The following is a 23002-nucleotide window of genomic DNA, read 5'->3' as shown; positions in this document are numbered from 1 at the left end:
TAATTTAAATGAGGGTTTTCTCTCTTGCAGCCATCTGTTCTTTTGCGTAAGCCTCCCTTAAGTCATAATATTGAAAGCGTGACATCATTCCTTCTATGATGTCATTTAATATCTCTGTATGGTGTGGACCCAAGCAGGAGGAAGTTGCCTGTTCAGATCTAGATGATGGGGAATACTATGAATACCTTACAGTATGAATTGTTTTTCTATTGCTTTTCATTCCCAGTGGTTTTCTCACATTGAAAAGATTGTCCTATAAACGTAATCCTTTAACATAAGTGAATCTTTAAATACATATATGGAATAAACTAGTGTGTTCATGTGAATGCACTGTTATCATTGATGGTTTTGAGTTTGTGTGAAGCCCAAGTTTCTAGGAAATAGTTAACTGAAATAACAAAGTACACTTTCTAACCACAGGCAATATTTAGATCACACATTAAGAGTTTACCTTATTCAGTAGGAGGCTTGCCTAGTCCCACAAAATACAACTCAATAACACATCAGCATAAATAATCCAGAAAGTGACCCAAAGATTACCAGAACCAACTCCACCATTAAAGGTAGAGAAGAGGCCACATCAAAGAGGGTATGAGGCATGGAGACATGGTGTGGAGCCAAATGTACTCGTTGTCATGGGAGGTTGGGGGAGGAATCAGCGTGGAGAGGGAAGAGAGATAGACTAATATGTGGTGGAGGGGTTGGGGTGGGGGGGCCTATGTGGGGAAGACAAATTTCTGTAATGTCTGACTTTGAAATCAAGAGGGGCCAAATTTGGTGAGATCTTCCAACCAGAGGGATTTAAAGCCTGGAATTTTAAATTGTTTTAATGTTTATCTATTTTTGAGAGAGAGAGACAGAGCACGAGCGGGGGAGGGACAGAAAGAGAGGGAGACAGAATCCGAAGCCGGCTCCTGGCTCTGAGCTCTCAGCATAGAGCCCCATGTGGGGCTTGAACTCACAAACTGTGAGATCATGACCTGAGCCAGAGGCAGATAAGTGACTGAGTCACCCAGGTGCCCTTAAAGCCTGGAATTTTAAAAATCAGAGGACTCAGTTCTGGCAGAACCAAAGGGAGATAGGAAGCTGACTCCTTGTCCTTAAAGAGCACAATAAACAGCCCACAGAGATATAGCCTGGAAGCAGCAGTTTGAAAAGTGCCTGGAGCATATGGGAGGGAGAGCTCTTTACTCATCCCAGAGCATGTCACAGGGGCAGGGGTCACCAGGAAGACCCCTTCAGGAACAAAGTAGCTGTCAGGTACCATTTCCCTCCCCTGCCCCCCCCCCCCAAGACTAAACACACAGCCACCTGTGGGAACCAGCATGGCACTGCCGCTGACTACCTAACTTGCTTACACCAAGCCACGCCCACCGATGCCTCAGTGCATCTGCTCTTCCCAGGGATGCTTGCTTCATTCCCCGTGCTAGGCTCCCCTCCCCCAGAAGACCACTGCAAACCTTGCCAACACCGTGTCTCCTGAGCAGCACGCTTTGTGGGGCCTCGGTGCTGGCAGCAGCAGTGGCAGAGGTGAAGGTGGGCTCTGCAGCAGTCCGGGGCGACACTTGGTTAAGACTGTGTGCCCTGTCCGTGCAGCCACGGCTCCTGGTGTGCACCTTGTTAAAAGTGCACGTCCCATGCCAGCCAGGGACCAAACACTGCCCACAAGAGGCAAAGAGAGCCTCTGTAGACAGCTGGATTGAGGGGAAGGGCAGCCAGGCCACGACAGCAGGGCACGTGCAGCACATATAGGAGACGCCTCCTGACATGCCAGGTACTGGGCAACAGAACTGCAGGCACCACAGGCCTCTTCTTCATCAGGTCACCGCTTTCAAGGGCAGGAGATATCGTTGACTTTCCAAACACAGAGAAACACGGAGACTAAAACAAAATGAAGAGACAGGAATATGATCCAAATGGAAACAAAACAAAACAAAACAAACAAACAAACAAAAAACCAGGACAAAATTACAGCAAGAAACTTAAGCAAAATGGAGATGAATTATATACCTGATAAAGAATTTAAAGTAATGATCATACTGGACTTGAGAAAAGAGTGGAGGACATCAGTGAGATCCTTAACAAAGAGATAAAAAGAATGAATCAGAGAGGAAGAACACAATAAATAAAATAAAAAAATATACTAGTTGGAATAAATAGCAAGCTACCGGAATCAGAGGAATGAATTCGTGGCCTAGAAGACGGAGTAATGGAAAGCGATCAATATGAACAAGAGGAAAAAGAAATTATGCAAAGTGAGAATAGACTTTGGGAACCCAGTGATCCCATTGAGCATAATAATATTTACATAATAGGGGTCCCAAACGAAGGAGAGAGGAAAGGGAGCAGAAAACTTATTTGAAGAAATAATAGCTGAAAATTTGCCTAACCTACGGAAGGAAACAGATATCCTGACCCAGGAGGCACGGAAAATGCTTCACCAAATCAACACAAGGAGGTCCACACCAGAGACACAGTAATTAAAATGGTAAAAAGTACTGGTTAAAAAACTCTTAAGAGCAACAAAGAAACACAGTTCATATAAGGGAAACCCTATAAGGCTATCAGCGGTTTTTTCAACAGAAACTGTGCAAGCCAGAAAGAAGTGGTATGATATATTCAAAGTGCTCACAGGAGAAAAACTGCAGCCAAGAATAGTCTATCCAGCAAGGCTATTATTCAGAATAGAAGGAGAAATAAAGAGTTTATCAGACAAACCAAAGGTAAGGAGTTTATGACCACTAAACCAGTCTTACAAGAAATGTTAAAGGGGATTCTGTGAGTAGAAAAGAAAGGCCATAAGTAAAAGTATGAAAAGTAGGAAACATTAAAACAGTAAAAATAAGTACATCTGTAATAATCAGTCAAGGGATTCACAAAAAAAAAGGATGTAAAATATGATATTCTATACCCAAAACATGGGGTAGAGGGGAGAAGAATAAAAACATGGGTTAAAACTTAAGCAACTGTCAACTTAATATTGACTGCTATATGCTGAAGATGTTATAAACAAACCTAAGAGTACCCACAAATCAAAAATCAGTAGTAGATATGCAAAGACAAAGAGAAAGGAATCCAAGTATATCACTAAGGAAAGCCAGCAAACCAGGAGAGAGAGCAAGAGAAGAAAGGATCAGAGAAATTTTATGGAAACAACCACAAAACAACTAACAAAATGGCAATAAATAAATATCTATCAATAATTACTTTGTATGTAAATGAAATGCTCTAATCAAAAGACATAGGGTGGCAGAATAAATAAAAAAACCTAAAACAAGACCCATCTATATGTTGCCTACAAGAGACTCATTTTAGACCTAAAGACATCTGCAGATTGAAAGTGAGGGGATGGAGAAACATCTTGCAAATGCATGTCAAAAGAAACTTGGGGTAGCTGGTTCTTTGAAAAGATCAACAAAATTGATAAACCTCTTAGCCAGATTCAGAGAGACAGAGAGAGAGAGAGAGAAAAAGAGAGAGAGAGAACTCAAATAAGCAAAATCAGAAATGACAGAGGACAAACAACAATCAACATCACGGAAATACAAATGACTGTAAGAAAATGTTATGAAAAATCATATGCCATCCTTTGGACAGCCTGTAAGAAATGGATCGATTCCTAGAAACATATAACCTACCAAAACTCAAGCAGGAAGACACAGAAAACTTTAACCAATTACTAGCAAAGAAGCTGAATCATTCAAAGAACTCCCAACAAACAAAAAGTTCAAGACTGGATGGCCTCACAGATGAATGCAACCAAACATTTAGAGAACAGTTAGAACCTATTTTTCTCAAACTATTCCAAAACAATAGAAGAGGAAGGAAAACTCCCAATTCTATTCTATGAGGCCTACATTAACCACAAGACAGATAAAGATGCCACAACAAAAGAGAACCACAGGCCAATCTCTCTGATGACATAGGTGCAAAAATACTCAGCAATATATTAGAAAACCAAGTCCAGCAATACATTAAAAATATCATTCACCACGATCAACATGGGATTTATTCTCAGGACGCAAAGGTGGTTCAATATTTCCAAATCAATCAAATTGATATACCATATCAAGAAGAAAAAGGATAAAAACCATAAGATCATTTCAAGAGACGCAGAAAAAGCATGTGACAGACCACAACCTCCATTTATGATAAAAACTCTCAACAAAGTAGGGTTAGAGAGAATATACATCAACATAATAAAGGTCTTATATGAAAACCTCGCATCAAACTAACCATCATACTCAACGGGGAAAAACTGAGAGCTTTTCCTTTAGGGTGAGAAACAAAGATGTCCACTCTCAACACTTGTATTCAACTTAGTACTAGAAGTCGTAGCTACATCAATCAGACAACAACAAAAAGTAAGTCATCCAAATAAGTAAGGAAGAAGTAAAACTACCATTATTTGCACATGACAAAATACTATATCTAGAAAATCCTAAAGACTCCACCAAAAAGCTTCTAAAACTACTGATAAATTAATTCAATAAGGTTGCAGGATACAAAATCACACACAGAAATCCATAGCATTTCTAGACCCTAATAATGAAGCAGCAGAAAGAGAAACTAAGAAAACAATTCCATTTATAATTCCATTTATGAAAATAATAAAAAACCTAGGAATAAACTTAACCAAAGAGGTAAAAGACCTATACTCTGAAAGTTATAAACCTCTGATGGAAGAAATTGAAGGCAACACAAATGGAAAGATATTCCATGCTCATGGACTAGAAGAACAACTATTGTTAAAATGTTTATACTATCTAAACCAATCTACAGATTTAATGCAATCCCTATCAAAATGACACCATTTTTCACAGAATTAGAACAAGCAATTCTAAATTTGTATGGAACCAAACAACAACAACAACAACAGCAACAACAACTACAACAAAACCCAAACCCTAAATAGCCAAAGCAATCTTGAAAAAGAAAAACAAAACTGGAGCTATCATAATTCCAGACTTTACGTTATATTACAAAGCTCTAGTGGTCAAAACAGCATGGTACTTGAGTAAAAATACACACATAGATCAATGGAACAGAATAGAAAGCCCAGAAATAAACTTAACATTATATGGTCAATTAATCTTTGACCAAGGATAAAAGAGTATGCTATGGGGAAAAAAATGATGTTTGAAAAACTGGACAGCTACACGCAAAAGAATGAAAGTGGGTCATTTTCTTACACCATACATAAAAATAAACTCAAAATGGGTCAAGAACCTAAATGTGAGATATGAAACCCATAAAAATCTCAGAAAAGAGCACAAGCAGTAATTTCTCTGACACTGGTCACAGCAACATCTTTCTAGATATATCTCCAGAGGCAAGGGAAACAAAAGCAAAAATGAACTATTGGGACCTCATCAAAATAAAAAGCTTCTGAACAGCAAAAGAAACAATCAGCAAAACTAAAAGACAACCTACTGAATGGGAAAAGATACTTGCAAATGAAATACCCAATAAAAAAAGAGTTCATATCCAAAATATATAAAGAACCTATACAACTTAACACACACACACACACACACACACACACACACACACAGAATCCAATTAAAAAATGGACAGAAGACCTCAAAAGATATTTCTCCACAGAAGTCATCCAGATGGCTAACAGGCACATGAAAAGATGTTCAACATCACTCATCATCAGGGAAATACAAATCAAAACCACAGTCAGGTATTACCTCACAGCTGTCAGAATAGCTAAAATCTAAGTCAAGAAACAAGTGTTGGTGAGGATGTGGAGAAAAAGGAACTCTCATGCACTGCTGGTGGGAGTGCAAACTGGTACAGCCACTGTGGAAGACAGTAAGGAGGTTCCTCAAAAAAATTAAGAATAGAACCATCCTATGATCCAAGAATCATACTACTGGGTATTTGCCCAAAGAATATGAAAACACGAATTCAAAGGGATATCTGCATCCCTATGTTGATTACAGCATTATGTACAATAGCCAAGCTATGGAAGATACCCAAGTGTCCAATAGATGAATGGATAAAGAAGAAATGGTGTACATTTACACTAATGGAATACTATTCACACATACACACACACACACATACACACACACACACACACACACACACACACACAAAACCCCAGCATGGAGAGATCTAGAGAGTGTAGTGCTAAGTGAAATAAGCCAGTCAGAGAAAGACAAATACCATATGATTTCACCCATATGTGGAATGTAAGACACAAACAAACCAACACTGGGGAAAAAAGAATAGCAAACAAACCAGTAAAAACAGGCTCTTAACTAGATAACAAACAGATGGTTGCCAGAGGGGAGAGAGGGTGAAATGGGTGAAGAGGTTTAAGAGTACGGTTATCATGATGAGCACTGAGTAATATATGAACTGTTGAAGCACTAAATTGTACACCTGAAACTAATATAACCACAGTATGTTAACCACACTGGAATTAAAAAAAAAAGTACTCTTTCTATTTAGTTTCTATTTTGGCATTAAAAATAAACTAGTTGAAATTTATCAATTAAGAATTTCTCAGATTTATAAATGCCATTAGCTGTCTAGGAATATATATGAATAGTTATGTCTTGAATTGTATTTATATTGAATTTATTAGATTATAGTAATTTATATATTAACTTCTTTGATACATTACATTATAAATATTTAAACATACATAGGTTATTACATGGATAGTTCTCAGTGAGCTTAGTAATTCCCGTAAGGAGTTGTTGCAAAACTCTCATAAAATAATAAAGAATCCCATGTAACATTATCTGTACAAATATCCATTGGTTTTAAATTGAGGAATTCAGTGGGGACAGAGACAAAACGGTTATTTTGGGAATTCCTTTTCTGATAAATAATTTTTATAATAATCAGTCATTAAAATTCAACACTTTTTAAGAAAAATTTCTTTTATGTTTGTTTATTTTAGAGAGAGACACACACACAGCGCAAGTGGGGAGGGACAGAGAGAGAAGGTGACAGAATCCAAAGCAGGCTCCAGGCTCTAAGCTGTTAGCACAGACCCGGACGTAGGGTTCAAACCCACGAACCGTCAGATGTAACCTGAGTCAAAGTCGGACACTTCACGGACTGAGCCACTGAGGCGCCCCCACATTGGTTTTAATAAATAAGTTGTATATACACACCCACTTACTACTGTAGTTCTGTGCCAATTCTAAAAAATTACTCGGTCAAGTTCATTAGTTTTAGCATTGAGTGTATTCTGTGTTTCTCTCCGCATCAGCCTCTGAGCTGGTCTGATCTCAAGTTAGCACTGCCCTGATGGTGCTGTGTCTCTAGACTCAGGAATTCATAGGTCTGAATGGCTGATGGATTTACAGCACAGTCACACTGCCGTGCACTAGAATAGCAGTAGGAATACTTGGGGCTTTGATCACTGAAAAGATCCAAGCTTTAGTGTCTTCGTCCATATAATAATGATAACATGTGGTATAATGATTTCACCAATTGATTGTGAGTTTCAGAACCTGCTTCTCCCATGCTCTTTGTTTCATTTAATGACACCAACACCTAATCAACTGCCCAAGACAGGCCCTCAATTCTCCTTCCCTATCTATGGGGACAGTGACTCACGGCTTACTCTTTCTGCTGTGTGCCCTATTCTGGTCAAGGACAGCATTATTCACCCAGAAGTTAAATTCCTCCCTTCCCTGCACCCGACATGATGAAACCTATCTACTTCACTAAGATCTCCAAAATACGACCCCTCCTATCCATTTCGCCCTTGCAGACTTAATTCAGGCCCTCTTCTGCCCTCTGAACTACTGTAATCATCTCCAAACAGAAGTGACTCCCTTAGCCTCGCCCATGTGGCCACCAATTTTGATCTTTCCAGTGCAAACTGGATTACATTCCTCTACCCAGAGCCACAGCTCTTTAATGACCCCTTCACCTTCAGCACAAAATCCAGGTATCTTGGACATCAGGCCTCCACCCATCCTTCCACCACATCTCCACGAAGTCTAGTACACACACCAAATTTGGACTAATGCCACGCCGACTGTGACGCTGAGTGCCCTGTGATGATCGGTCTTCCATGCTTCTCACACAAGCTGGTCCCTTGATGTGAAAACTCCATTCTCCCTTATCTGCCTGGCAGGGTCTATTTGCAAATACAGTTAGTTCAACAGAGGTTTTCTTAACAAAGCTCTTCCTGAACGAGCCTAGCGGGGTTTGCTGTCTCCTTCACTGTGCCAGCCCAGTTCCTAACAGTTCTTTTATTATTACACTTGGTAGGTCTAGAGAACAATTATTTGTTCCCATGTCTCTTTTTTTCTAATAGACACTGAACTTCTTGAAGGAGGGGGCAGTGTGTTATTTGTCTTTCTTTATCCAACTCATATCTCATCCTGTAAGTCGATGATCAGTGATTTCTTGGGGCACCCAGGTGGTGCAGTCAGTTAAGTTCCTGACTTGATCTCAGCTCAGGTCATGATCTCACGGTCTGTTGAATTCAAGCCCCGCAAGGGGCTCTGCTCTGGCAGCTCAGAGCCTACTTGGGATTCTGTCTCTCCTTCTGTCTGCCCCTCCCCACATTGTGCATACACTCTCTCTCTCCCTCAAAATAAATAAGCTTGAAAAAAAAAGTTTAAAGTAATAATTTGTTTTTTTATGCTTTTTTTTGAGACGGAGAAAGACAGAGAAAGAGAGAGAGACAGAGACAGAGACAGAGTACGAGTGGGGGAAGGGCAGAGAGAGAGGGAGACAAAATCTGAAGCCGGCTCCAGGCTCGGAGTTGTCAGCACAGAGTCTGATGTGGGGCTTGAACCCATGAACTGTGAGATCATGACCTGAGCCAAAGTCAGACCCTTAGCCAATTGAGCCACCCAGGTGCCCCAAGTAGTAATTTCTTATTGGTGGCTGGATGGGTGGCTGGATGGATAGATAGATAGTTGCTTCCTCCCTCATGCACTTTACTGTGTTTTTAGGTTTATTTATTTACTTTGAGAGAGAGAGAGAGGAAAAGAGGGAATCCCAAGCAGGCCCCGTGCTGTCAGTGCACGTGAGATCATGACCTGAGCTGAAATCAAGAGTTGGATTCTTAACTGACTGCCCCATCCAAGCATTCCCCGCATGCACTTTAGCTCTGATAATTACAGCTTTATCTTCAGCAACAACAAGATTCTTTTCTTTTCTTTTCTTTTTTTGGCTCTCAACAGGTTTCCTTCATTATCATCCATCCCTTAACACCTGAACCCCACCAACCTTTCTCTGAATAGTCTTCTCTTCAATAGACTCCACTCAAATGAGTTATGCTTTTCATTTGTTTTTCATAACACTTTCTATTTATTTGTACTAAAAAAAACTTTCAACACATTCAATTGTAATTATTAGGTTAAATACCTATCTCCTTCCCTTTGGCATTACATTTGTTAAGAGAGCAGCTTAAATATCTTCCTCATATCTGTACTCCCAGGAGAGGCTAGCACAAGGTAGGTGACAGTAGAAGACAGTAGATGCTTGCTGAATGAATTCATGAAGGTGTGCCCGAGTGTATGAAATGAAAGAATGCATTTGAGAGTTCTTAGAAATGGAAAGCCCAAGACAAATGTTAGATATTGTTATCATCTTGATCATACCCACGGATCATATCCTTTCCTCTGCTCCTTAGTTCTTTCTACCCTTGTCTAAATTATCACTTCACACAGACTTCCTTGCTCCCACATCCTGACATTAAACTAAACCCCTTAGCACTCGGATAAGATCTAGAGTATAAAGAAGTTTGAAAACCAGAATCAACTATTATGCGATTTAGTACCAGCCTTAAAACACTAGCAGATGATAACCATATTCTGAAAGTGAAGATAGCCAAATTGCTTTAGGTACCACTCTGTGGTTGATGGCCATACGTCTGTCATAAATTTAGGCCTGTTGCTGATATAGAGAGACTTTGTTTATTAGTTAGGGAGCATAAACATAAAACATGCAACAGAAGAAAGAGTATATATAATATGAATGACAAGAACAAATACTTGATACAAAAATTTCAACTTCTTCCTGGGAAATCCCAGGATATTTTACAAGGACATTGTAACCACTTCATCCACCTTGAAGAAGGGACTTTCTCCAGTGGAAATGCAGGAGCCGTTCTGTATCTCAAAATCACCCCACTGACTGCTTAGGGCAAGAGGTGAAAAATAATTACCTTAAAGGCTAGGGAAGACTGGAATAAGAAAGAATATAATTTTCATGGATCTAGAATATGGAATGAGCAGAATTAGAGTAGACACCTTGTATGAGAAGCCCTATGAGATCAGTGACGACTGGGAGGAGCAAGACCTCCTTAATCCTCATCCGAAAGACGTCAAGCAGAGTACATTTTCCCATGGTACCATTCTGACATTTGGGGTCAATCCTTTCTCCAAGAGAAAATAAAAAAGTCACTTGCATAAATGCGACTTCAGTAGCACCTTGACAGTCCCTGGAAGTCATCCAAGTGAATGTCAATTGAATGTGGCTAAGTCACCTTGTAAGACGTTCATGGTGCAGGGTTGCTCCAAGATGCCTTTGTGACGAGGTGCTAAGTCTCCATAGCTAAGTCTCAGTGCTGGTGAGGAGCGGGGCTGCTGGACGTGGGTGATTCTCCTGTCACAGAAGGGGCTCCATGGCCTAAGAACATGGCTTCGGAGACACACACAGTCTAGGTTTATTCTCAACCCCTCATTTTGGAAGTTAAGTTACTTAACTTTTCTGAGACTTAGTTTCCTCATCTATGAAATGGGGATGACCAGACCTTCTTCATACAGGTTGTGTAAGGATTAAATGAGATAGGGCTGTTTTAAACACCTGATGGTTATGATGTATTTATTGTCTTGCTTCACTTACCCCTCCCATCCTATCCCCCGTTAACAGCCCACACCAAATTCTGGGATTTTTTTCAGAACTTCCCTTGAAAAGTGTGCATGATCCCTGACACTATTTTCCCTCCATAGATTTTGCACAACAGTAAGGAGAATTAAAGTGATTCAACTCATTTCTGAGTTGCCTTCACCCTAACAGTCAGTTACCCACAGGGTGTTATATTACCAAATGTCTGTAAAAATAATAATATATAATACATAATATGTGATATATAATGTATGATTCCATCTATCTATCCCCTGGCTTCTTAATGATAGCAAAATTGTCAGCTTCATTTGTCACTGCAGTTTCCTCATGTCCAAAATATCAGCTTTTGCTCCTCTTCTGAAGAAATCTTCTCTCTCCGTGACTATGAAATTTTTAAGAGTATTTTATAGGAAGGACCATTTCCCCCTTCGTCATACTCCTTTCTATGAGTTTCCCTACAGAATAATTCCCAGGGGTTACTTCTGAAACTTACATGTGTAGATGAATCTTATTAAACATATTAGCTTTCCTCTGAAAAGATATCTTTATCTATAGTGACATTCTTCAGATAACAGTTATAACATAGGTAGCACTTACATACAATTGACATCGGATCCCTACGTTCCGCATTCCTCTCTTAGATGAGGCTGTTACAAGGCCATATCGGAGAGATCAAACATGGCCTCATGGGCCACTGCAAAGCATTGGCTTTTTCTCTGAGAGAAATGGGAAGCCAATGGTGAGTTGTGAGCACATGAGACACCTGATCCGACTTAGTTGTGGTGATAGTGCTCTGGCTGCTCTATGTGAGTAGACCATACCAGAGTAAAGGCAGAAAAACGAGAGCAGTTGCAAAAGAGATGGTGGGGATGTGGACCAGGAGGGTAGAGGGAGCGATGGCGACATGTTCAGATTCTGGGCACATTTTCAAAGTTGAACCAAAAAGCCGTCCCGACAGGCTGAATGTGTAGTGTGAGATGAAGCCAGTCAAGGGTGACTGCTGGGTTTTTGGCCTGAGCAAATGAATGGAGTGCATTCCCGTCAGTGGAGAGAGGGAAGGGTGTTGGGACAGTTGGCTTATGGTGGTCCAGGAGGGGTTTAGTTTGTTTACCTATTAAATCTCCAGGTGGAGACGGCAAACAGGCAATTAGATATGTATTTGTGGACTTCAGGAGTCCGGCCTGATATGTGCCCCTTAAGATTTGTAAGAGGCTTAGAGCAATGTCAGCCTCCTAGTAAGAAACTGAGCAATGGTCACAATTAACACAGTTCCTTCTACTTCTTTGACTTTCTTGTTAGTCAAATTGTTTACTATAACTATAAGGGTCGAATACTGCCTACTCTATGTATTGACACCCTGAGCCAGCACATAAAGAACTGTACAAAGTAATCCTTTCTTACTTTTCAGGTTCATCACGGCCCAGCCCCCATGCTACCCTTTGGTGGGAAACTCCACATTTCTTTAAAGTTTATTTATTTTTGAGAGGCAGAGAAAGTGTGCGTGAGTAGGGGAGGGGCGGGGAGAGAGGGAGAGAGAGAATCCCAAGCAGGTGCTGTGCTGTTAGCACAGGCCTGACATGGGGCTCAATCCCACAAACCATGAGATCATGACCTGAGCTGGAATCGAGAGTCGAATGCTTAACCAACCGAGCCACCCAGACGCCCCATATTCCCTGTTTTTTCAAGTGCGTTTTTGGGGGAGGGAACTAAATTTCAAAATAAAGATTTAAAAAGTGCTTTATGTGCTGCAGTCAGTGTAATTCTGAAAAACGTCCTTTGAGCACAAAATGTTTAGCAGTAGAAGTCACACAGAATGATGGTTAAGATAAGTGATTCTAGCACCGAAATGAATGTTACATTTCAACACGTCACCTTGAATCAGTCTCTAATCTCTCACATCCCAGTTTCCTCATCTGTAAAATGGAGACCAGTGGAATTACAGAGAATATGAAATGGGGTAACAAATATAAAGTGCTTAGCACAATGTCAGACACACAGTAAATTCCTAAAATTTTCAGCTGTTATGATGATAAGCAATTTTATTCTTTTGTTTTCAATGGGAACTAATGTGAAAGAGTTTCCTATGGCTTTTCACTTACTACAGGCTTTCCATTGAATATCCATCTTGGTACATCATTTAAAATTTAGGAAACTTGGTCTCAAGACATTAGGCCAAAAAAAGGATTAAGACATTAGGAACAGATACTATTTGTATGTAATTCTAAAACTCCCCAAGGGGCACCTGGGTGACTTAGTTGTCCCACTCTTACTTTGGGCTTCAGTCATTATCTCATGATAACGGGGTTCATTAGTTTGAGCCCTGTGTCTGGCTCTGTGCTGCCAGTGCACAGCCTGCTAGGGATTCTCTTTTTCTCTCCCCCTCCCTCAAAATAAATAAATAAACTTTGGAAAAAAAACAAAAACAATAACAAAAAAAGACATTAGGAGCAGAAATGAGTCTGAGCCAACGTGGTACTGGCCCCTGCATCCTTTGCTTGTCTCCACCCAGTAATTAACACACTGAAGGAACCGACTCGAAGGAAACACACTAAACTTATCTCTTCCTTCTGATGTTATTTTAATTGTGCATATTTTGTTTTTAAGCATGGTTCTTTGGGGGAAAACAGAATGTGTCTACTATAGAAAAACACATATTCTTTTAGGCAAGTAATTTTGGAAGCAAAAGATGGTCTCTAGGGTAAGAAGATGGAAAAGGAATAGTATTAGTAGAAGAAAGCACAGAGCTAATGTACGTTTTATAATGTAAAAGAAAGATATTTTAGCCTCCATGCCTAAAACAACACCGTGAACTCTAAGTTATGCTGAATTGTTGAAGAGAAGGAAAAGGAAGCAGCTATAATATGACTGCTCAGAGTGAAAGTCAATAGTCAGTGCCTAGGGAGCATCCCAAGACAGCCGAAAACTCTCGCACTCATGACACACAAGAGGCTTAATTGGTCCTCCTATGGTTTGGAAGAAAGGCCTTGAGAATATTTCTGACCTCTTAGAAGCAGATTTATAGACATATAACCATGCTTTAAACGTTGCATCCTGGAATTGCCAAGGTAATAGAATATCCATGGATAAAAGCCTAATAAGACAATGATCATCTGATAAATCCCATGCTACCCCAGGCCAATTTGGGATCTCAATCACTTCCATAATCTACACCCTTAATACCCTTCATGCTATGTCTAATGCGGTGCATTTTTCCCTTACATTTTTTCTATACTGCCTCCTGGTAGAATCAATTCTTCCTCTCTCCCTTCCCTCCCTCCCTCCCTCCCTTCCTTCTTTCCTTCCTTCCTTCCTTCCTTCCTTCCTTCCTTCCTTCCTTCCTTCCTTCCTTCCTTCCTTCCTTTCTTCCTTTTGTATTTCTCCAGGTGTTTGAATCTCTACCATGGTATTTGGGGGGGGGGGATTAACCTAATGCACCCTTTTTACTTATTATAATCTAAATTTCTTGAGATAATCTACTCTTGCTCTGGACTCTGCTCTCCTGTCTGTAACCTATGTTTATCTTACCTACCTCTCCTTTCCCATTCATTTACATAGTCTTACATCATAAGGCAGTGTTGTTCTTACTATGATCTCTAAAGAAATGAGAAGATACCCATAAAGATTATCACAAAATAATAAATTCTATTTAAAAATAGGTACACCAGAACACAAATAAATATCTGTAGGAGTTTTGCCCCTTTTTTGAAAGAAGCAATGACATTCACAAAGGCTTTGGAGTTAATTTTGGAACCACTTTATGATCTTCATAAGAAAATCACCCTATTGCCTTACCTTCATGTTTTACCCAGATTAGTATTACTCACCTAATTCACCAGACTGATGCCAAATTCCCTATGGTAGTTTCCAGGGCTCAGAGCCATCCCACTACTATGAAGGCTTTCCAGAAGAATAGGGAACGTATCCTGAAGACCATTCTGAAGGACAATCACAAAACTGTATTTGAGTAATGGTGGCATAATTAAAATGTCTATAGTTCCCAAGCACTGTAGAAGGGAAACCCCCTTTTAGGTAAGGATTAAGTTCCCTTGTTTCCAGTAACAAATTGAACTTGGTATTTTATAGTCATATCGTAAGAGCAGACTCAAAAGTTCTGTTACTTTAATTATGTTCCCGCAGACAGTGTACTTAGACCTTTTACTCTGTATGTGTGGAAAATATGCTCTTGATAATAACAGAGTGTCTGTCTTACTGTCTCTAGGACGATACTTGATAAGAAGGAACTCCTGGAGTTTGCTCAACTTGGCTGTTACTTGGAATATGATCTCTTTGGGACCGAACTCCTTCATTACCAATTCAACCCGGATATCGACATGCCCAATGATAATAAAAGAATTCGGAGGTAAATACAATGAAATCTCTGATAGTGTTCCCTTTTACCAGTCCTTTTTGAGTCATATCTGGGTAGGTATCAGCAAAGATTTGGAAAACAGCAAGCAGGCGGAACCAGAGACTTGCAGAAAAAAATGTATCAATGCTGTTTTGGGGAGAAAAATCTCTCTATATTATTTCAAGAAGCAAATGAGTCATCCTAAGTAGGCAAAAGCTTAGCAGAGCCTTAGAAGTTCAGTGCAGATGGGCAGCTGACAAGAAACAGATAATACTTAACCCCTGCCATGACAGTAAGAGAACAAAGACGCTTTCTTCTTTATATCCCTAACGAAGTCAGCTGTTTCCCATGTTGCCCCCACTGAAGTCCTAGCCTCCTACAATGTCTTTGTGAAGTAATTCTAAAAAATATTCACTATGGAGATGATTGAAACTTAAATGCTATAAGTAGAATGTCTAAAGACCAAACATCGTATAAAATTCAACCCCTCAAAATTGTCTAAGCAACAAATTGTCTGAGTCATGCTCTATAACCCAAGTGGAAAATTTCTGGAGTCAAGGATGGATGACCATCCGCCTCTTGATTTCGGTTACTTGGTTTGCCTCGGTTACGTGGTGATGTGAACACTGAATGCAACAAGTTAGGGAGTCTGGGAGGAGAAAGATTTGGGATTGACAAGAATGACTTTGGTTTGGGAATAATCTTAAGAGTTGCTATCCAGTAGGGCCGTGGATAAGGCCATTCAGCTCGGGGCAGAGATCTGGACTCAGACATAAATCTATGCATCTTGGGTTTGTATGTCATGGTCGGCTGCGTGGGAATGAATGAGATCACTCAGAGGAGAGAATGAGGACGGAACTCTGGGGAACACTGATATTTAAGGAATGGACTCAGGAACAGTTGCTCAAGGACAGATTGAAAAGTTTTCTAAGTGAGAAGAATATCAGGGAAATATGTTGCTGTGGAAGTTGGTGCAGGAGAATGTTTGAAGCAGAAGGGCTTGGACACCTGACAGGTGGCAGGCATTAAGTGAGGTAAAGGCTGAAAAGGTCCACTGGATGTCACAGCCTGGAGATTGTCATTGTGCAGGGAAGTCTCTGTAGAAAAGGCTTGAGGAATGAGTAGGGGTAAGGAAGAGGAGAGAGAATGTAGAGGTTACTCTTTCAAGAAGCTTGGTAGTCAGGAGAAGCAGGGGTGCAGGACCAAAGAGAGAAGAAAAAATAGGATCAAGGGACAGTTTTGTTAAGAGTCCAGCAATGTTTGGGGCACCTGGGTGGCTCAGTCGGTTGACCATCCGCCTCTTGACTTCGGTTCAGGTCATGATCCGAGAGTCGTGGGATGGAGCCCTTTGTCGGGTTCCACTCAGAGTGTGGACCCTGCTTAAGAGTCTTTCTGTCTCTCCCTCTGCCCCTCGTCCCCATTGACTCTCTCTAAAACCAAAGAAGGGTTGAGCAATGTTTATGTGGCTGAGAGCAAAAGCAGAGACACAGAGAGAACAAATCGCAGGAAGCAGTACCTATTCTACAGGGCTATGGAACGTATATGAAATAAAGTATGCAGAGTTTTTTTGTGAGTGTCTGGTGCAGAATATAATAATAGTCAATCGACACTAACTTAAAACAATCTGGAGAGAAGAGATATAGAGCAAGGCTTGTAAGGAGACAAACAGATGGCATCTGGGAAGGAAACAGAAAGTTAGTTGAAAGGTGTAAGGCGAGTACAGGGTGGACGCAGATAGATATTGTGATGAGAATGGGAAACTGAGGACATATGGCCACATGAGTTCTGTAGGGTCGCTGTGAAGTGAACATTGTTATCTTCTGAGAAGGAGGGAATAGATTCAGGGCAAGACCCTGCAGAAGAGGAGAAAGGCTGGGAATGGATGCTGAGTGACTGAGAGAGATACTGATAAGACACGGTGTGTGTGAGACCCAGGTGAGGCTTGAGATCATGTCTGCACAACTGTACGTGGGCACCAGTGCACATGATTTGGTGATTATTCCCCCCCCTCAAAAGTTTCATATTTTGACAGTAAGACCAAAGAAGCTTTGAGGAGAAGCTGAAAATGTGAACAGTTATAGAGACTGAGGGTTGAGATTCTGTCTGGAAAATATGGCTGACAGGGGAACCGGGGTAGGGTTGAGTGAGGGTCATGAGGTCCAAGCTGAACAGAAGAAGGCGTAGAGAAAAGCGAGGAGAGATAGGAATAACAAAGGCTAATCGGAAACTTGAGTGAAGTGGGAATGTATATACAGAAGAAGGTGAGTGAAAAAGAGATGTGACTCGTGGTCAGGGTGGGAAAGTGAAGATGGGGATTTCAGAGAGGAGGTAGTCTCCCGCGACGGAGAAGGACCAGAACGTGGTTAAGGGTGTAGAAAACTGTTTGGGATCGAGTAAAGACACCTGACCTACAGAGGTGGTGTCCAGAAACGGAGGCTCAAGCAGCAGCAATATGACATACACCCACACGGGGGTTGAGGGGAAGATCCGGAGCCCGTGACCAGAGTGGGGATAACCCCCAGCTCTTACTGTGGGCAGTCAACCTTTACATCTGTGTGCCTTCTGCCGTCCCTGTGTATGGGTACTCCTCCTGCGTGACCTCATTAACAGCAAAATATGCTTCAAGTTTAATATCATCAGGGAGAGCTAGCTGATCCGTGTAACACTAGCTATGTAAATATGGAGATCTCAGCTGCACAGGAGCAAACTGACCTGATCAATGAAGCTAGGACTTTAATAAAAAATTTAAACCACTGAAATCGGTTCTTTGACGCACCGGTTTATTATTTCTGTTTGTTCATTTCGTGTTATGATTTTACCAAATGTGCTCAGGAGCACCATTCCGTACAGGCAGACAACTTCCCCCAGGGCCCTGTGACCTTGTGTCACACGAAGTGGTGAATATTCTTTGGGATTTAAAGTGGGGAGTAGGGCAGGGCTTTCTCATCGTTCATGATCTCAAAACCCCGATTCCCTGATGAATGCCCTCAACGTCCGTTTTACAACTCACCTTGGAAATGGGAAGTTTGCTTCTAGGACCCGCTTCCTTTTCCTCAGCCCCTTTGTGGCAGTGAGCTATATCTTTTCTATCTTCTGAAGAAACCCTATGCTGCCCATGAGGCTCCCAGACCTTGAATTAGAGAGAGAGGATCTGCAGAGGGGGGTCTACGAAGGATATATGGGCGAAGGATGACCAACACCTCTCCTCATATTCCTTCTCAATAACTTGTGGCTATTAATTCAAGAACACAAATTTAATTTGGGTCAGCCTTTCATGGAACCAAATGTAAACCTTCTAGATGTATGGAAACATATCAAAATTTATATGCGATATATGTGTGTTTCTGTGTATGTATGGATGCATGCTTTATCTTCCTTAATTTAAAATCATGCACTAAGTAACTTGACTCAAGTGCAGTTCACAGTAATTACTGAATGACCTTTAGGAAGGGGGCGTGTCCCGGTACCCCCCTGGCACGCCATCTCTTGGGCACTTGATTTTCATCATCCATTGGCAGTCCCTTTCTGAGCCTTAGTCATCTTACATCTCTGAACTGCAAGAACATAGAAGCACGCTTCTGCCTACCTCTGGTTTTCAGCACCAGAAATTCTGTGTCTAACACCTGTTTTCAATCTTATGCTCCATTTCTCAAATCTTATTATATCTCTGCCTTTTCACACTTTGTAGTCTCTCTCTAATATTTGTTTGCAAAACACTAACTCATTTGTATTTCTATAATTACTGTCATTTTTGTCTTCTCATCTACAGTGGTTCCTTCCTTCTGGCAGCATCTCTGAAACTACTGTTCTTCCATACAATGGCACAGCATGAGAGATGAGCTTTTATTTTAAGATTGGCCAAGTTATGTCTTGACAGTCAGGAAAGAACTGTTTTGTAGAGACAGAGCCGTATCTTTCTCGTGAGGTAACCAGTGTCTACAATCTTGACTTAATTGGTTCTAAGGATTCTCATTTTTAAGTGAGCGTCTTATCCACTACACTCTTTCCTTACGACTTCACAATCGAGTAACTCTGTTTCAGGGTGCGGCACAAGGCCGCTTACAGGAATTTGTTTTTCCATACAATATGCCTCTGTTGCAATACAGTATGGCTTTTTCTTTCCCAGACAAGGAAAAGAGACAAAAACTTTTGGGAGATGGTCAGAAAGGATAAGGGAAAGGCATACCCTGAAATTTCCCGAAAGGTGACGCTCCTTTTCAGTTTGCGGATCAAGGTTCGTCACACTGAGTTTCAGCGTGGGCATGCATTCTGTCAAGTCTTTCTCTCTTTTCATAAATGATACTAGAACTCTTCCAGGGAATTGTCTCAAAGGGAGTTCTGCAAGGAACTTCCGATCAGAGCTTTTGGACGCTGTACAGATTGATGAGGTAAATACCCGTGGTGGCTCAGACAGTATCCAAGTACTTATAGGACATGCATAGGTACACGTGACATGATTGCAGATGTCTAGACAAAAATGCTCGATGTGGCTTTTCTTAGGCACCTGCATTCCTTTGTCCTATGAACACAATATCTCATTTTCAGTTATTATTTTAAAATGTATGGTCTCAGAGGGCAGAGCTTTATGTCTGAGGTTTTTGTGGAGTGGCCCACATTTTGCTTACTTTTAGTAGTTATTAGACATGATTCACACACTAGAATGCCAAGAAATGTCACAGAAACAAAAAGGATATCTTTTGAATAATTAGCCCTTGGAGGGAGGTGCTGACCATCTAGATTCATTTGGGAATCCGGAGGTTGACATGACCATGAAGAGAACGCCAGAGAAGAGCCATTGTCCCCTCTTTGTACCTCCTGCCATCAGAGACCCATGGAAGTCACGACAGACACTGCCCAGAGTCCAGACACACACAGATGGTGGCTGTCAGGAGGTGACTCACACTATAGATTACAGCATTTAACAAAGCAAAGAGGATTAGATGTTTAGACAGTAGTTGGAAAGCCCTTCTCTAGTCAACTGGCTATAAATTTAAAGGAACGGCTTGGTATTTACAGCAGTCTTGTTGAGATGGAAGGAAGGCAGTGAAAATTTGTATTGGTTGATTTAATACAGAGCTGCAAGACTACTGCTAAGTCAGACTTCATCGACTTCAAAGGAACAGATGTTCAAAATACACAAGTACCTTTGCCGATCTTTTGAAAATGACCACTGAGCTTATCACATGCCCCTCACTTTCAGATCAACTGATTTGACTCTCAGAATGTTTTACCTTTGTGAAGATTCCTTTTGCTTCCCTGTTTCAATCGGAAATTGCCTTTGATTTTATTTGCTAGGGGAGAGAGAGAGAGAGAGAGAGAGGGAGAAAGAAAGGGATGAGGTCTGGAAAATGGGCTCACTAAGAGAGGTATTTTAGAGTGGAGAGCTGGATACAAACCTAGAACTGAGTTATTTCGTGAAATGCCCAAGTAGCCATTCACTCCGACCGGCACGTCCTATTAGAAGCTATTTTTTACTGCAGTATTGCAGGCACTGTCATAAATACCACAGGCTAGAAATTTCTGTGTGCACGGAATAAGGATCATGTTCCTACTAGGATGCAATATTATCTTTATCATCACCACACAATCTTTATTAAGGGTCTCCCAGTATACACGCCATAGTGGAAGGCAGTTATCTCTACAGCAAGCACAACAGGTTTATGAGTAAAACGTTTCAAGCACCCTGATAATTTTAAATGTGAGACGAATGCCATATAACGAGGTAACATTTTTCACAGAGTGCGTCTTCTGGTGGATGAAGGCTACGAAGATCGAATTCTGATGGCGCACGACATACACACGAAGCATCGGCTGATGAAGTATGGAGGTCACGGCTACTCTCATATACTTACCAACATCGTTCCTAAAATGTTGCTTAGAGGGATCGCCGAGAATGCACTTAATAAGATACTAATAGAGAACCCTAAGCAATGGCTAACTTTCAAGTAGGATGGTTGTTTATGAATTCACACCTTGAGTAGGAAGCTTGCAGAGAACATTTTTCAGTGATCTCAAGCCTGCTATGAGATATTAATCAGAGCTATGCAGGACGAATGACGGAGCATTTCCTCTTTATGAGAATCAGTTGCCTTCTCAGAAACCAGCTATTACATTGGTACCTTTCGGAAATTACTGACCTAATTGAGCCGTCTTGTTTTGCCTTAAAATACATACAGAAGTACCTATTTCCAAGCAGTGATTTACAGTCTGTCTCCCCTTTAGTGGAGTTTTGCTTTGTTTTGCTTTCTTAATCTATCAGCTGCACTACTTGAGGAAATTTAAAGCGTTTCTAGTTAAATTACCCCCTTCTGGAGCAATCTAATGTTTCTTGTAATATTGATGATCCTACTAATTATCCTGCTGTTCTTTAATTAATGTTTAATGAATAATATGGCACTTCTGCAGCAAGAGAAGTTAAATTTTGAGGCCTTCCCCCCCCCCACCAAAGGATACTGTAATACAATCACCAATTCACAATGGTAAAAATATTGTCGAAGCTTAATTATATATTATAGAAGCTGTCTACCTGTCTATATTTACTGGTAATAAATCAGTTTTGTTGCCTGTGGCTTACTGGTATCCATTTTTGCTGTAAAGCTTTGTTATTTTAAAACACTTGTATAAGGGGACATACACATAACATAGCACTGAACTGTAAACATTCAAGCATAAAAGTCCAAATACATTACGTAATATAGTTTAATGAATCATTACATTTATGATAACAAAGGCCACAGTTTAATTAATTGATAATATATAATGCAAAAAAAGAGAAATGTTTGCCTTATATATATTCCCTTTATTTCCCTTACCTTTTATTTGTTTTTCCTTGGGCCTAAACAGAGAAAATAATGCTTAGTTATCTGAAGAAAAGGTCAGACCTATTAGAAATGACATTCTGATTCTAGAGCCTACTCTTCAAAAGGTACCCAGCCCTGATGTTTTGTGTAAATAAAGCCTTTTTAAAACTCTTAGTGGATGTGAACTGCTGTTCATAAATTAATCTTTTGGTTGATTCCTCATTATGCTATTTGTTTCCAAAAAACCCCCCAAAAACCAAAAAAAAAAAAAAAAAAAAAATCTCCACACCCCAGCTACCAATTCCTCTTTGATAAATATATATTGTTAAATAGAAATAAATTTGTTGAAACCCCTTTATGAGTTATCTAACATATTAGAAAGGGCGCATAGAATTAGTCATCATGCCTGATGAATGGACTAGACGTTTTTGATCATAGAAATCATGACAGTGACTCTAATCAAGGCATTTAAACCAAGCAAACAGCACCTCCAGATGGGAACACCATGCATAACTCTTCTGGAAAGTTGAGGCTTACGAAACACCAGATATTTCTGAGGCTCAAAGACGATCCAGCTTTCTGTGTATTAGAACGTGAAGTGCCCAAGAGGAACCAGCCAGGGGAACAAACTAATTCCTTTAAATGAAAAAATGCAAATGTCCTTCACCAGTAAAACAAGCAGATTTTTAAATCCCTGTTTTTGAAATCTACTTGTCACAGCCTTCAAAGGCAACCGAGGAGGTGGGGGGGGGGGGGTGGGAAGGACAGATTTTTCACTGTAATACTGGAAGTTGTCTGATAGTGAGGATATATCAACATGCATTTTTAATCTTTTTCTTAGATTAAAGAGATGGCTTTTGGCAGTGTATTTTAGCCAGAGAGAAATGATTTGCACTACTCTCAGAATCTACTTTACTGTCAGCTTTAATCCACCTGAGAAAAAAGAAAAAAGTGATCATTCAAATGCATATAATTCATAGACATTGCAAAAGAGAGCCACTCCGTTTCCGCA

At 40.5% G+C, this 23002-nt stretch overlaps 1 protein-coding gene across 1 annotated transcript in view; it reads left to right on the top strand.

Moving 5' to 3' along the window:
- PTER (phosphotriesterase related) overlaps positions 1-21759 on the top strand; it is a 69721-nt gene extending 47962 nt beyond the window's left edge. Inside the window, 2 exon segments of the mRNA XM_039245885.1 lie at positions 15062-15202; positions 20929-21759. Coding sequence (XP_039101816.1) covers positions 15062-15202; positions 20929-21139 — 352 coding nt within the window. The 3' untranslated portion in view covers positions 21140-21759.
- The last annotated feature ends 1243 nt before the right edge of the window (positions 21760-23002 follow it).

Source organism: Hyaena hyaena, unplaced genomic scaffold, assembly GCF_003009895.1.
Source record: "Hyaena hyaena isolate Hyena2069 unplaced genomic scaffold, ASM300989v1 scaffold_277, whole genome shotgun sequence".
Lineage (NCBI taxonomy): Eukaryota > Metazoa > Chordata > Mammalia > Carnivora > Hyaenidae > Hyaena > Hyaena hyaena.
Note: the sequence above shows the minus strand (reverse complement) of the source record. Positions and strands in the feature narration are given on the sequence as shown.